Source organism: Pagrus major, chromosome 17, assembly GCF_040436345.1.
Source record: "Pagrus major chromosome 17, Pma_NU_1.0".
In the NCBI taxonomy this organism is placed as follows: domain Eukaryota; kingdom Metazoa; phylum Chordata; class Actinopteri; order Spariformes; family Sparidae; genus Pagrus; species Pagrus major.
Genome location: NC_133231.1, coordinates 15,979,594 through 15,994,892, shown reverse-complemented (window position 1 = coordinate 15,994,892; position 15,299 = coordinate 15,979,594). Strand labels below are relative to the sequence as shown.

General features: G+C 39.5%; 2 protein-coding genes across 2 annotated transcripts; both read right to left on the bottom strand.

Annotated features, from left to right (window-relative positions):
- Positions 1–854: 854 nt before the first annotated feature.
- hoxa13b (homeobox A13b) lies at positions 855–1,919 on the bottom strand. The gene is made up of 2 exons (XM_073485754.1): positions 1,286–1,919; positions 855–1,093 (listed from the first exon to the last, which is right to left on the bottom strand). Exons 1-2 carry the CDS (start codon positions 1,917–1,919, stop codon positions 855–857), a joined length of 873 nt encoding a protein of 290 aa, XP_073341855.1.
- Positions 1,920–5,901: 3,982 nt separating this feature from the next.
- On the bottom strand, positions 5,902–14,565 carry hibadhb (3-hydroxyisobutyrate dehydrogenase b). Its single transcript, XM_073486012.1, has 8 exons — positions 14,464–14,565; positions 12,749–12,909; positions 12,546–12,655; positions 12,340–12,461; positions 7,957–8,090; positions 7,709–7,785; positions 7,461–7,617; positions 5,902–6,623 (listed from the first exon to the last, which is right to left on the bottom strand). Exons 1-8 carry the CDS (start codon positions 14,531–14,533, stop codon positions 6,462–6,464), a joined length of 993 nt encoding a protein of 330 aa, XP_073342113.1. The 5' UTR covers positions 14,534–14,565; the 3' UTR covers positions 5,902–6,461.
- Between the last annotated feature and the right edge of the window lie 734 nt (positions 14,566–15,299).

The window sequence follows — 15,299 nt, the reverse complement described above, 5'->3', positions numbered from 1 at the left end:
GACTCTTCTGTGAAATCGTTCTTGACTGACAGGAAGAAAATTGCATAGGTCGACAAAAAACAAACCCTGTGTTTAGAAGAAAAAAAAAAGGACAGTGACAAGGACAAAGAGTGGACACACGTTTAGAAACGTTTAGGTTTAGTTTCATGTTTGGTAGCGTTTCATCAGATCCTGGCTCATCAGCTGACAGATGGAGGATTGTTTTAAATAAAGCGTAAATGTTTCGGATGTGTAGAAAAAAAACCCTGCAGCATTTAATTATGTATTAATTAATTATGCTGGGAATATTTTTTGAGATTCTTTTTCCTATAATTTAATTATTATGTGTTTAAATGTGCCTGTTTGCAGCCTGAAAGTTTCTGTAAGTCTGTTCACCACTGCATCACTTATTGTAAAGGACTCAATGGCTCTCAGCTTTAATTTTCTCGGCTGGGTTAAATAAAATAAACAGCCTGAAAAAGACACTTGAGCCACCGGCTTGTTCGCCACTGCATCACTTATCGTAGCCTACATGATCCAGGGGCTTCGGTCTTAATTTCTGGGCTGGATAAAATAAGATAAAAGCGCAGGATAACTCGGGGTAATGTCTTATTGTTTGGTGAGTATTTGCAGGAGATCATTCATCCTCTCACAGAATCGCCTTGGTCAACTCGCTGCAAACCATTTCCGATCTTCTGTCAACAGGCCGCATCGACTGGTTCCAATTAGGACGTGAGGAAGGAAACGTGTAGGTCAGAACAGACTAACAGAGCCGCTCTGGCGACAAAGAACCCGTTCATATAACGTAATAAATTATAGCACAGTTTCTTGGATGAAGGCGCATCCATGTCCCCCCTGCCTCAGTGTCTCCAGAGCTAACTGGAGCTCTTGAATTTATTCACCACTTTCTTCTCCTTCACGCGTCTGTTCTGAAACCAGATTGTCACTTGTCTCTCTGTCAGGTTCGTCTGCGCGGATATCCTCCTCCTTTTGTCCTTGGTGATGAATTTATTGGCGGCGTACTCCCTTTCCAGTTCCTTGAGCTGCACCTTGGTGTAAGGCACACGCTTCTTCCTCCCACGGCGGATAGAGCTGTCCCCACCAGATATAGTGTCTGTGGAGAGGGAGAAATATCACATCTTAATCTGCTGGACATCAGACAGAAAATGTTTTGGTTTTTTGGTAACATTTATTCCTCTAGTTTTCTTTTAATTTTCCTCTTCCGGGCGCTTTAAAATTTCCTTTACATGCACATATTTCATGAAGTTTAACAGCTCATTTCTGTGATAGTAAAACAATAAAATACCTTGTAACGAGGACTTCCACAGAGGATTGGACTGTGGCTGCTCTTTGGTGCAGTAAACTTGACCGCTCCACCCGTTGGTGATGGCCCACGGCTGGTAGGGCTCCATGGGCAGCAGAGACTCGTGCCTTGGCTCAGATGGAGCACTGAGCGCAGGGACGACAGGGACGTCCAAGTAGCTGGGCTGGTAAGGACCCGAAGAGTAGCCCTGATAAAATGCAAATTCCTTCGCCCTGGTCGAGAACTCCTCACCAGACACCGGCGAGTCCATGTATTTATCGCCATAACCAGAGGGCTGCGCGCACGCCTTGACGCTGCCGTGTGACATCCTACATGGGTAATAACTGCTGCCAAAATATCCATAGGGCAAAGACGCATTGGGCGAGCTTTGGGTGGCAGAACAGGGGCTGCATTGTTTGCCAGGCTCCCCCATGCCAGAGACTGGCACCTCACTAGCGGTGTAGGTGGTGCTGGGAGCCAGCGAGGTTGGATGCGCTAACAAATTCCTGCACTGGTTCGCAGCGAAATTGCCTCCAGTAAATCCTTCCATGTTCTTGCTTCTCTCATCCAAGCCGTTGTCGTAGAGGAACATCACCGGGTCAATCCAGTGCGAGTGGAGGAGTAATGAAGCGGTCATAGCATGCCCTACATCGAGACGACCAACTCTTTTTCAAAATCCCCTCGACTGAGCAGAGACAGGGACTCGGGCAGAGTAACGATACCAACACGCCTGAGTACATAAAGATCGCGAGGTTATTGGCCAGGGCCAAGCACGTGATATGCAAAGGAGATGATAAACGTCTAGACATCAGATAATGCAGATCGAGCTGTATATCTGCGACGAGCTGCTGCACATCAGTAGATCCATGTTTTAGATATTTAAAGGAGCGTCAGGGGGATTATTTTTCCAAACTAAAGTGATATTTGAGTCCCGAACTGAGAGAAACTTTGTGTGAGGCAAGCTTGTCTGTAGTTTTGTGCCGTCACAACACGCTTATATGATGAATTGTGTAACACATGACATGAGAAAACTGTATGATTTATGCTTTTTTGATGCGTAATTACGCGTGCCATTTTGGCTGCACAGGCTCCTTATGTAAGAGGAAGCAAAACTGTTTTCAGATATGTGGATTTAAATGATTATTTCGGCTTTTTATGTAAAGATTTCAGTCAAAGGTGCAGACTTTTACTAAATATACAATCATTTTACTGAATAATCTGACTGACTGTTTGGCTCAGAATGAGGATTTTTAAAGCAAAATGGTCACAGCGAGACGATTTAAAAAGAAACAGGCTGGTGTCTTATGGAAACATTTAAAACGCGTATTATAGCAACAATAACATTCAATCGTTCTCACATTTTCGCGCTACAACGTGCAAATCCAGACACAATTTCAGTGTCCACAAAAAGACCAAAAGCATGCCACATTTGGCTGCACTCTTCCTCAAACGGGCTGGACGCGGCTGGAGGCCAAGGTCAAGTTGAAAGTTGCAGTCTGGCCAAATAGCCACTTCGAGCCAGGAAGCCCGAAGAGAAAACACCGCTGAATGCCGAAAGAGGCATCGAGAGACTGGGCTCGTTTTTTTTTTTTTTTTTAGTTGCTTGAACTCTTAGAATTAAAAGCAAGAAGTAGAGGCTCTCAGACTTTAGTGACCAGAAAATAATCTATCGGCATTAAATGTTCAAAATCAGAGCTGCAGATGAATTATTTTACACTTTTACTGGAGTGAAAAGTGACTTAGAGGAAAATAAACTCTTCTTCAAAATCCTGAATCCGGCCTCCATAGGTGGCCTCTTGTTTCCCTGCGCAGAGCTGAACCACTCACACATCTGGGCACATATACGATATATAAACAAATCGTTCATGAAAACGAGGCTGTAGCGCAAGAATCAAAATAAAAGGTTGTTTACGGTTCAGTATTTTTATACATATATATATAACAGCGAACCATTCAGCTGTGTGGGAGCACTGACACCCTAAATGAGGTGAATATGGACGCATACTGTTACTCGTAGATTCGGTTTTGTTGAACATTTCTAAGTTGAGACCACAGACGCGGAGAAATGTCTCCCCACCTAAATTTGAGCACCTTTTTTATTTTTAATAGAGTTTTCCCACCTTTTGAGGCTGTAAATCTTTATGGCCCGGGTTCATAGCTGGGTAGGCAGGAGCGAGCAGTGGTTTCAGGAGAAAAGCATAATGTTTTATGTCGGTGAATAGGTTCAGGACTCATTTTTTTGTTGTTTTTTTTTTCAGTTTGTTTTATTGCATTGTCACGTTAACAGACTCCTGCTGAACTAATCGGGAATTTTCTGTGTTTTTGGAGAGAAAAATGCGTTGTTATTTAATTTCGCGTTAAAACAAACAGGCAAAAAAAAAAAAAAATGTAGAGAAGGTGCAGAACAGGAATCATCTCAGCCACGTCGTTCACGCATCAGCAGCTGGTGTACACAATGTGAACTGAGCTGTTCAGCCTGTTAGACAGAAAAAAAGAGGATCCGTGTCTGAACAGCAAACAGGCCGCGAGCTGCTGCTGCTGCTGGTGAGGAAGAGTTTAATTTCATCTTTTCATTTCGACACACACACACACACACACGCACACACACACACACACACACACACACACACACACACACGTGCAGATATTTAAAAATGAAGGTACTTTGCGTTCAGTGTTTAAATTAGTCTGGCGAATAGAAATGATGCGATCGTGTTAAACGTGTAATTAATTACCACGTCTTTGAGTTGAAGTGGGAACGCTGACGTCAAATTAAACTAAAACAGGCCCACGAGGCTCAAATATGTAGGACTTCTGAAATATACAAATATGATATTAAAAATAAAACATTTCGCTCTGTTGTTATCAAATAAATAAAATGATACCTAAACAGACCTGGACTGGTATTTATTTTGATAACGCTTTGCAATCATTTTGATTGGTTTGGTCTCATAAGTTTGCAGCACGTGCTCTACCAACCAAATAAATGTTTGTAACTCCTGCACAGAGGCTGCAGCTTTTTCTTATTTTCTTATTTTTTTGTTGAAAGATGTCGGTACATGAAGTCCTGAGAATGAGACGCAACAATCAACTATCTTTGTGGTGCGTTTACGAACAGCTCGGACAAATTCCACTGATTCCACCTTTAAGTTCAAGGGTCCTTCAATAACATTAATATGACGTGAGGTTCACTTTTTCTTTTACACTTTGAGGACATTTCAGAGCTTGTACTCTTTTTTTTTTTTACTTGAGTAACGAAGTTGAATCAGTACTTCTACCAGAGTCTTTTTTTACACAAGTAAAAATCAAGTAGTTCTACTTGAGTAAATAATGTGTACTTTTGCCACCTCTGCTAACGTTACAGTTCTTAAATGAGCAGGATTTAGTTTCCTTTCTTTTTTTTTTATAACATAACACAGAGTGTAAACTTTGGACATTGGACAAGGAGTCACAATTAAAGCCACATAAAATTGACAATAGACCTTTATGACTTTTTTGTCATCGCTTCAAGAGCAAAATGTCAAAGAAAAGCCCGGCGTGTTGCACGATGAAACCAAAGAATAATTTGGGACAAGAAGGCAGTGAAGAACCGTCTGTCAGCTCACTTACAGGCAACATTAAACATGCATCTTCTCGCTTTGTTGCAAAATGTCACGAGTTAGGCTAAATGTAAAAAATGCACAGGACAAATGTGTACCATCAACGTGTTTTAAACTGAATCCTCCAGACTTCTGAATGCAGATGTTATTAGAAAGTGCTGGAGAGGAGGATGACGCGCATCCAGGCTCTCTCTCTGTCACAAGTGTGCTGGAGGCCTGAGACCAAAGTGCTGCTCTGTTTGCAGCACCTATCAAGTAGATGACAACACAGCTCTTAGCCTACAGTGCTTAATGGACTTTTTATGGGTTTGTCTTGTGATCGCATGACCTGTGGCACCTTGGCCCCTCAGTGGCTCTTGGCAAACTAGATCAGAAACATGCCGCCCTCCCTCTCTGACCTAAAGAGGGCCACATCCCCAAATTACCGACGCGACAGTCAGCTTTGTTTCACGGTTGCAGTAGGCAACGCAATTAAAACTTAAACATTTAAATTAAATCGTCATTAAATAAGGAATCTCTAGCATCGGAGTGAGATTAGCTGGATCGTTTAGTTTAAGTGAAAAAAGCTGACGTGTCCTTTTTTCGTTTGTGCAGCGTTGGCCCTCTCTTTCATCTGCTCTGCAGCAGAGCTCCTTAAAGGCTGATGTCTGGGCAGCATTTTATCGTGACTACGGAGATGCAACATGCAAACTAGAACATTTGGGAGCCATTATTGTACCGTGCCATTTAGGATTTAAATCGCCCTTTTCATAGGGAGAATTAGTGTCCTCCTTCCTCCTTGTCTGATGTTTGTTTGCGCACTGCTGGTTATTAAAGTTGTCCACGCAAAGCTTTCTCCCTCTGAATCTATGACAGCATTTCCAACAAGAACTTGCATTACTGCAAAAAAGTTTCTAGTTGTTTCGTTAAAAAATAGATACATCTGTTAACCCTTCTGTTGAGCTCAAGTTGAAATCCAAATCCAGAATTAAAAACTGATCAAGTTTAAAAGAAAGGTGGTAAATTAATTGTCACATGAACTGACATCACAATTTGTTTTTATTTCCTAACAGGATATGAAATGACACTCCTATCCCAAAGTAACTTTTTCATTGTCAAGAGAAATGACCCCCCATGAACAGAAAAAACAGCAACGTAAAGAAATGATCACAAACAAATATTATATAAATATGTGGAGACTGAACTGCGTTTGCAGCCGTTCAGTCTTGACAGAGTTGATGAGTTGTCCTCTCAACACCACAGATGCCTCAGAACTTCTTCCACTTTTAAGTGTAAAAATGTGCAGAGACAGAAGACAGTCTGCTGATCTCTGTATATCTGACAATTCACTTACTTCTAAAAACTAAAAAAGGAGTGTTGCATTTTAATAAAGGCTAGATCACACAGAAAACATGATTTCCAATAGGAGAGAAGTGCGCACATGATCTTTCACGCAGAGCTCGGTTGGCTTCATGTTTTTCACACCTTCGAAAAAACAAAACAAAAAACAGTCTTCAGGGCGAAATGCCCTCCAACTACTCTATGTTAGTCCTGTGCAAGGCCAGGAACTGGCAAGGCTGTGGACGGGGTGGGGGCTGACATTACTGCTGGCCCTCCTCCTCACGCAGGAACTGGAACACTGAGGAGAAATCTTTATTGGCGTAACCGCGAGCGCACATCATACGGTACATCTGATGGGCTAAGGAGCCGAGAGGAACAGGAGTCTTTGTGTTGGTGGCTGTGTTCTGTGCGAGGCCGAGGTCCTGAAAAAAGAAAAGCAAACATACGTTAGAAAAACCACCGGAGCTGAAAATTGAACTCTTTAAACCAAAACCACCAGTCCACACACCACAGAGAATTTTTCTTTATGTTGTAATAATATGGGCTTGATTCCCTTTTAAGAGGGATGCAAACTACAGCTCACTGCATCATTTTAAGTGGTGTGACTGAAGTCAGAAATTCTTATTTTTTCCAGCACCGTCACTTAAGTTTGTGTCACATGCACGACATATGACCCAGAAATGAGTCGCTGACTAAATTATGATACATCTGACACGTAAGTACAGTATATGAATGTTTTCATTATGGATTAATCTGTAGATTAGTTTCCCAGTTAATTGTTTAGTCTATAAAATGTCAAAAAAAGGCTCATCAACAATTTTCCAGAGACCAAAATGATGTGTTTAAAATTATCCTTTTGTCCAACCAACAGTTCAAAACACAAAAACTCTTCATTCACGGTCAACAATAACAAAGAAAAGCAGCAAATGTTTGACATTCTCGTTTGAAAAATGACTGAAACGGTTAATCAATTATCAAAATAGTTGGCAATCAATTTTCACTGAATTAATCATTGCAGCTCTTTATGAATAAGAAGTTAACATAAGAACATTTTTGTATCCTTTTGTTTCTAAAACCATCCGGCTGATAGGAACAAATTATTTCTCCACACAAATAACAGGAAACCTAATTTTGACAGCCATAAAATGTGCTTCATTTCTTTGTATGTGTGATGACAAGGGCAACATTTCAACAGTAATACTAAAACCTGATTGCAGGCCCAGGAAACGGAGTACAATGCCAGAGGTCATCAAACTAACCTTAGCCATCAGCTGAGTGCCGAAGCCTCCCTGGTAGTTGTTCCCAGACGGGACTCCCTCCATGACTCCAGGCACAGGGTTGTAGGTGTCACTGGACCAGCATCGACCTGAACTCATGTTCAGGATCTTGGCCAACAGTTTGGGATCAAGACCGAGCCTGTGAGGGAAGACAAATTCCATGTTAACAAAGTGTGTTGCTTTTTTCTTTGGTTTAGAAAGACTGCATATGCCGTTATTTGAGTTTTCACCTGATTCCCAAGTTCATTGTCTCTGAAGTCCCGATCATTCCAATAGCTAGAAGCATGTTGTTACAGATCTTAGCTGCCTGTAACAAGATGACATTAGCATTCAATAACCTGAACACCATTTTAATTACTCATATTTTACTACTTAAAATGTACTCTCTTTTACACATACAACTTGTTAAAAAACACTTTATCTGAATGACAAATGCATCATGACAGTTTCAGGAAAATATGTCAAACATATATCATACCTGTCCCGTTCCAACCTGACCACAGTACACCACATTGGCCCCCATGCAGCTGAGAAGTTCTTTGGCTGCAGTAAATTCCTCCTCTGCTCCTCCAACCATAAAAGTCAGTTTAGCCGAACTGGCAGCACCCACACCTGGGAATGAGCAGTTGTGCTTAGAAACACTGAACGGCATGCTAGCAAGCACAGATGGTTGGTATGTAGTGATTTTATAAAAGTTTCATCGGCTGAAAATCAGTGAACAAAAGGCAAAATGAAGGCAAGTGATAAAACAAGCTCATTCGTAGCTACAAGTAATGACTGTTAATCATAGCTGCTGTGTGAAAGTAGCTGGAGTAGCAGCTACCATCCTTAATGATACAACTTTGACAAAGAGTGGAAACATTTGTGGATTTTTTTCCATGTAGAAAAACGTCATCGCTTTTAACACTGAAGTTCATCGTATCCTTTTAGAGCTCTAGAAACCGCATTAAAAAAAGGTCCATGAAACTTTCCAAAGACGGCGAGTGTTTTGTGGCCTGATAACAGCCACATGGGTGCATATATTCTGTCTCACTACCCTTCATTATCCTGATTGACAAAGCTGTCCTTGGAACATCGAGGTGACGTGCAACCAGAACTTTTCCAGTGAGATAATTAAAAACATTTAAATGTCTTTGTTTGTTACTCGTGTCTTTCCTGTCAATTCTGTTCTATACTGTCAATCAAACAAAAAGAGAAACTTAAAAAGAACAATAATATGACCATATATTTAGTATGGTACCTGAGCATAATCCAAAATAAGTTAAGTTAAATACATTTGTGGACATATCTAGTTGACATTTAATGCTTTTAGAGTGAGGAAAACATGTTTCCTTCAGCAGTTTTAAACTACAGGGACTAACTCACTGTACATTTAAGGGAATTAACCATATATTGTGTGCAGCAATTATCAAAACAGAATTCCAATGTGACTAAAAGTGATAAAAATAAAACAGTATTGCATACAAGATTAAAGGCAATGTAAAAAAATAAGAAAAAGAAAAAAGCTAGTACAAAAAAAGCAAAGTAAAGATTATGGACAATAAATAGTGAACAATCACAGTCATTTAGGTATTAAAAGCAAGTATTTGAAAACATGTCTTTTAAAAAATAGACAATAAGTCAGTCAAAGAGTTGGGACTCTGTTGGAAGTCAGCCTTTGTCCAGATTTAGAAACAGCTGTTTCTGAATCTATCTTGTACATTTGACGGTGTGTTCTGGTTCACATGGGGTTAAAGCTCAGAGATATACACTAACCAGGTGGAAGCCACATGGGTGCCAAGAAATTAACCAACATAGTCTTGTAATTAATCCTAAAGTTTACAGGAAGCCAATGGAGAGAGGCCAAGATGGGTGTAATACATTTCCTCCTCCCTCGTCCTCATGAGCAGTCTGCCAGCGGCAGACTAGTATGACTGTGCTGCTGAAGACAGGTGGGAGCTAACAGACAAGCCAAGAAATAGCAAAAGGGGGAAATGGTTTCAAAATTCATATGAATTAGCTGTGATTAAAAAAAATGTATTGGGGTGGATGTCGTTCACTGTACAGATTGTAAAGCCCATTGAGGCAATGTGATTGTGATTTTGGGCTATATAAAAAAAATTGATTTGATTTGACTTTTGAGAACAGTCAAGTTGTCATCATGAACAACACTGAAAACTGATAGTGAATGACTTGTTAAAGAGATGGCAAAAATACATTTGGGGTTGAATAGTTTAAGTAATTAGCTACATCTGGAGGAAAGTAATAAACACATTTTAAACAACGTCACAATATTGAAATTCTGATTAAGAAATTGAACTTTGAGAAAATAAAATTGTGTCACAATCTAGTATTTAATTTCTAAAGCTACTGAAAAGCAAGACAAAGTACCCTGACAGAACAAAACCATACAGACCTGAAACACTTGGTGGCCTTTGGTTAAAATACCAGAGCAGCTTTGTGTTTTTTCTCCAGTCGAAGCATTCCTCTCAACTGTGAAAAGCTCTTGACACTTTTAAAGTGAGAAAGGAGACCCTGATTCTTTTATTTCAGGAAGGTCTACTAGAGAAATGTGTGGTGACTCCCTGTCAAAGATTATCTGTCTCCATTTCATTTATTTCAGATGTCTACTCCAGCCTCTGATAAAGTAACCATTCTAGTCTAAGGAGAAATAAAAGATGGCAGTTATTTCATCTGGTCCTTAACATTTTTTTTAACCACGAAGAAACAACTATCAGACACATGCTGACTCAATTACGTCCCCACCACCATGTGTGCTTTTAAGTTTAAACTTTAACCACGCTGGATTAAACAGTCACTAGCGTGCCACTGTAATTTGATTTCCGTCTGACCACTGGAGATGTTCAAAAAGTTTCATTTAGGAGCTGATTGATGAGATGTATCAAAGTATGACATGCGCTTCAGTTCGCACTAGTTAAACTACCACCACACACATGCACAAGTTCAAGGCGGAAAGCCGGACAACTTTAATCCATATGCACTACCACAGGACGGAAGCGTGTAAATCATTACTAATCTTTAGGGCCAGGCTGTAAAATGGACCCAAATCAATTCAAAGAAAGTGGCTGTCCTGACGTTGACGAGGCCAAGTTCAAACAAACTGTGTTTCTGTGTGGACCCCCAGGAAAGTGAGAGCGCACACATTTTAAAGCGAGGAACATTTGTGCAGACAGAAGCTGCTCCTCCTTCTCCCCTTCTCCTTTAGATGGATGCCGTCGGTGCTGTTTATCAACCGTAAATGAAGCAAAAGGCGGCTTGAGTGCCAACACTGGATGTGCCACCTAAAACAAGTGCTGAAGGTCTATTTAAAGTTCAACAAGTTGACAGAACATTAAGAAAGCTCGTGAATTTAGTTAACATGATGCCCCAAGTGTCACAGTCCCTTCTATGTATTCTACAATACTGTTTAGGTTCAGTTTATTAGGATCCCCATTAGCTACTGCATTTCAGCAGCTATTTCACTGTATATACTGTAATACACTTCAGAACACAGAGTTAAGAATAGAGTTAAAACTTAACATTAACTAATCAAACTGCAGAAAATAATTCTGTAATGATTTTTGATAACTAATTGATCATTTAAGTAATTTTTTAAGCATAAATGGCAAAAAATTCACAAGTTCTAGCTGCGCAAATTTGAATACTTTCAGATTATCTCAGACTTTCATGATAGAAACTCCTCATGTCTCAGAGCTGCTCTCCACCTGTGGCCAAACACACAGCTTCCATCAGTTGCAAAGTTACAGCAAAAAACTAAATGTGATTAGTCGTTGTCAGAGTCCCCCAAACTGTAGAATGTCCCGCCTGAAGAGATCAGCGTGCTGAATCAGTGCCCCGTTCTAAGTCACATCTTAAAACACACTTGTATAAAGCTGCTTTTAACCCCTGATTTAGACGATTTCATCTTTGCTGTATTATTCAGGTTTAATTACTTTTGTATTTTTAATGTATTAATACTTTGCAATTTTCCTCAACAATACTTGCTTTTCTTGTGACGCATTGTTTGATATGTTGTATGCCCTATGTACAGCACTTTGTAATGCTTAGTAACTGTTCTTAAAAAAAGGTGCTATATGAATAAAGTTATTATTAACTAAATATCTTTGACTTATGGATTGTTGGCATGACAGAAACAAGATGTCAACTTGTGACGAATGGTATTAGCAAGTGTTTCCAAGCTCATGTAGCAATATACTTTATGCAATGTGTTTCACAAAGTGGTGAACCGCATCCCATCCTTGCTTGTGAAGGACTGATCCTTTCAAGGATGATCCTTTCATACCCAATCATGAAACTATAACCTGTTACCAATGAACCTGTTTACCTGTGGAATGTCCCAAACAGGTGTTTTTGAGCTTTCAACAACTTTTCCAGTCTTTTGTTGTCCTTTTCCCAATTGGCTTAAAACTTGCTAGCATGAATATTATGAGGTAAAACATGCAATACATTTTCTTTCTCTACACTTTTCAATTGAGTGTATGTCAAAATAGGTTAGCGAATGATCAGATTCTGTTATATTTGTGTTTGACAGCTTCTTAACTTTTTTGGAATTGGAGTTGCATTTACCAAACATAAAACAAACAACTGATCAAGAAAATAATCAGTCAATTAATCAAGAAGAAAATAATTGCTAGTTGCTGCCTCGCTTGCTAGACTGGTTGGAATGACAATTTTCTCAACAGCCTCCAAAATGGCCTCAAGTCTCATCAACACCTCTCTTAAACTGGTTAAACAAAAACCAAACATTACAACCTGTGAGAGTTTATTAGAGGGCTTGCATTTGGTATAACCAGGGGAAGGGTCAAAACTGACGCTAGAGAGCAATCTGTAACCTATACGTGATCAAAAATGTAAAATGTACCTCCTGATACAGGTGCATCCATAAAAACTGCCCCCATCTTCTCAGCAGCAGCGGCCATTTCTTTTGAGACAGCCGGGTCAATGGTGCTGGAGTCAATGAGTAGGGAGCCCTTCTTCACCTTTCTGTTGAGACAAGTTAACACTTCAGAATCTGACTTAAATCCATGAGGTTATTATGTACGTACTGAAGGAAAAACCACAATGTACTTGAGAATGCCGTTGGGTCCAGTGTACACTTCTATGACATTGGGACTAGAGGGGAGCATGGTGATAATACGGTCGGCCTTTTCTGCTACCTCAGCAGGATTATCCACAATCTGAGGAAACACAGGATCTTGAGGTAAGAAGAGAACCAACAAATGGAAACTGTTTAAAAATTGAAAAGCTGTTTGTAATTTCTACACTCTCACCTGAGCGCCCAGCTCTTGCACTTCTTTGCAGGACTCTGGGAACACATCTGTAGCAATGACTGGGTATCCGTGCTTCAGCAAGTTCTTTGCCATTGGGTTTCCCATATTGCCCAGACCAACAAACCCCACCTGTGTCTTCGAGGCCATAGACCTTGTGGAGACTACAACAAAACAGCCAAATGTATCCATGATATGACACAGTATCTTTATAACATGTTCAAAAACAAAAATTCTGTCCGTTTGTCATTAGGCAAGATGTCCCTTTATCCTTAAGAGTCTTTATGTAATATCTTAGGTTCATTTTATTTACATAAAAAAATCTAAGGGCAGGAGTACTTTCTGTTTGTATGAGGTGCTCTTTGGCTATGGATACACGTAGACTTAAAAATCACAAGGAAACTCCCAAAGGCACTCTTTTTAAACAATAAAAACGTATCAGGTGCTTACATAATTCACTGACATAATTCACTTATCAGATATCAGACTGAGATCGTTGGTTGATTGACAATTTTTCATTGCTCTCTTTGAAATTCTCTTATTACTTCTGACCTCATGTTTAGAAATCTACTTACTAGTAGTTGATAAAGCATTGCCGTGCACTGGATTTGACGGAATCAAATCAAGTGCACGGAAAGGTGGATTGGCGCATTTCTAGTTTGTCTTATGTAAATAATTCAATTTAGAGCCCGAGTGATATATTGATTAGTCGATATTATTGGCCAATATTGGCCTATCACATAAAATATTGCTATCAGCGTATATGTTGTCATTATATATGGAAACATTTAGGTTTAAAGAACACAGTGCAGAAAACAATGCTTGGGGTAATTTCAGTTCACTGTTTAACGTAAAATATCCTGCCTCCAATACATATTTGTCGTGTTCGATAACCACATCTTAAGGATCATTGCGAAAAATGTCTGCATATCCACCTATATATATCGATATCGGAGTGCCAGGTCCAAAATTCATCGTCTGTAATTCCAACATAATCGCCCTTCACTGCCAAAGTCACCTTATCTAACAGTACAAATCAATATTTACTTAACTATTTCCTGAATCTGATTACTGAACATTGTTTCAAAAGGCAAACCTTCTTAGTTCATTGTAAATTCAAAAACAATATGTCAAAGAAGTACCCCTTGGGATTTATCTTGACATTATTAACAAAAAAAGATCTCCTGTGAGGTTGTTCAACTACCATTTGTTTACCCACAGTAAATGTCAAAGGATAACACAGAGATACATAAATATGTTTTCTGTGAATATAATATGATGCTTAAGTAGAAGAAGCTCAGAGCTGTCCTGTTAAAGAGCCACCTCCATCTCCCTGTGAAGGATCTGACTTGACAAAGAGCACGGTGACTGTCATTACATAATGTGCTTTAAATAAAAAGTCAGGACACAGGAGGACACAGGAGCATATGCTGACAATATAGCAGTCGAAACACATTGGCTGTCACCACACAGCTCTGGCCAACGACCCAGCACGCAAACAAGACGTAATTTTAACAGAGAAGCTCCTTAACAAGTGGGCTGTGAGCTGCAGCTGCTGAACTCGGTCCAGCGAAAAATTAACTCAAACTTCTCTTCAAACATTTCGAGCAAAAGTAGTGTTTTCAGGCCACAAACAGCTCTTAAGTGACAACCTGAGCTTCTGAACGAAGCGCAGCGACGTGCAAGATACGTCTTCAATGTCAGTTTGTTCTGCTTACCAAATGCAAAGTCTGCATGCTTGCAACACCTTCCAACAAGGTACCGAGACCCTCTCAACACAGCGGCCATGCTTCTTTCCTCTTGACCTTACGTCTGACGTCAGAGTACGTGCAGTAATGGCGGATCGTCCCGCCAATCAAATAACAGATCTGCGCAGCACGGCCTCCCAACTCAGCCAATGAGCTGCGGGGGCGGGCCTGAAATGTATGCGCTCTCATAGCAACATAGACTATAATAATGTGTGTATTTATAACTTTACATTGGATATGAATCACTAACTCCCTTCTTTATATCCACTGTGGTGGGATAAGTAGTACTTAAAGTATTAAAAATAAACTACTTAACATTTATATATGCTTTCATTTAATCATTATTACGGACACTTAATGTGTGAAGGTTTTACTGTTGTAGTTGGACAAGGTGGAGCTAGTTTGGACGATATACTAGTACTCTAGTCTATGAAAATGCAGCATATTTTATGATTAAATTGAAATTCACATTTTCATGAAAAAAATATATATAACGTAATCAGTTACTGGTTATAGTTTTAAAAGAAATAGAGTAAATTAAAAAGTACAATATAGTTCTAACATATAGTGGAGGAGAGGTATAAAGTAAAACAGTTTTAGGTAAAGTATAAGTACCTAAAACTGTTTAGTTAGTTACATTTCACTATTGTAATTAATAAATTCTTATGGATACTAATACATTTTAAGTTTCATGTGAATGCTTCCTCTTGTAAAATAAAATAACCTTTATTATAACTCTTGCTCGCATTATGTCATACTTATATATTCATATAAATTAAATAAAAATGTACTTTTATAACGCTGTT

Coding starts and splice junctions, on each gene's coding strand:
- hoxa13b (XM_073485754.1), bottom strand. CDS start 1,919: ATGACCGCTTCATTACTCCTCCACTCGCACTGGATTGACCCGGTGATG. Junction 1,094..1,285: donor GTGGAAGTCCTCGTTACAAG/GTATTTTATTGT, acceptor CCCTCTCCACAG/ACACTATATCTGGTGGGGAC.
- hibadhb (XM_073486012.1), bottom strand. CDS start 14,533: ATGGCCGCTGTGTTGAGAGGGTCTCGGTACCTTGTTGGAAGGTGTTGC. Junction 12,462..12,545: donor GGACCCAACGGCATTCTCAA/GTACATTGTGGT, acceptor TTGTCTCAACAG/AAAGGTGAAGAAGGGCTCCC. Junction 7,618..7,708: donor ACAATGAACTTGGGAATCAG/GTGAAAACTCAA, acceptor CTTCCCTCACAG/GCTCGGTCTTGATCCCAAAC.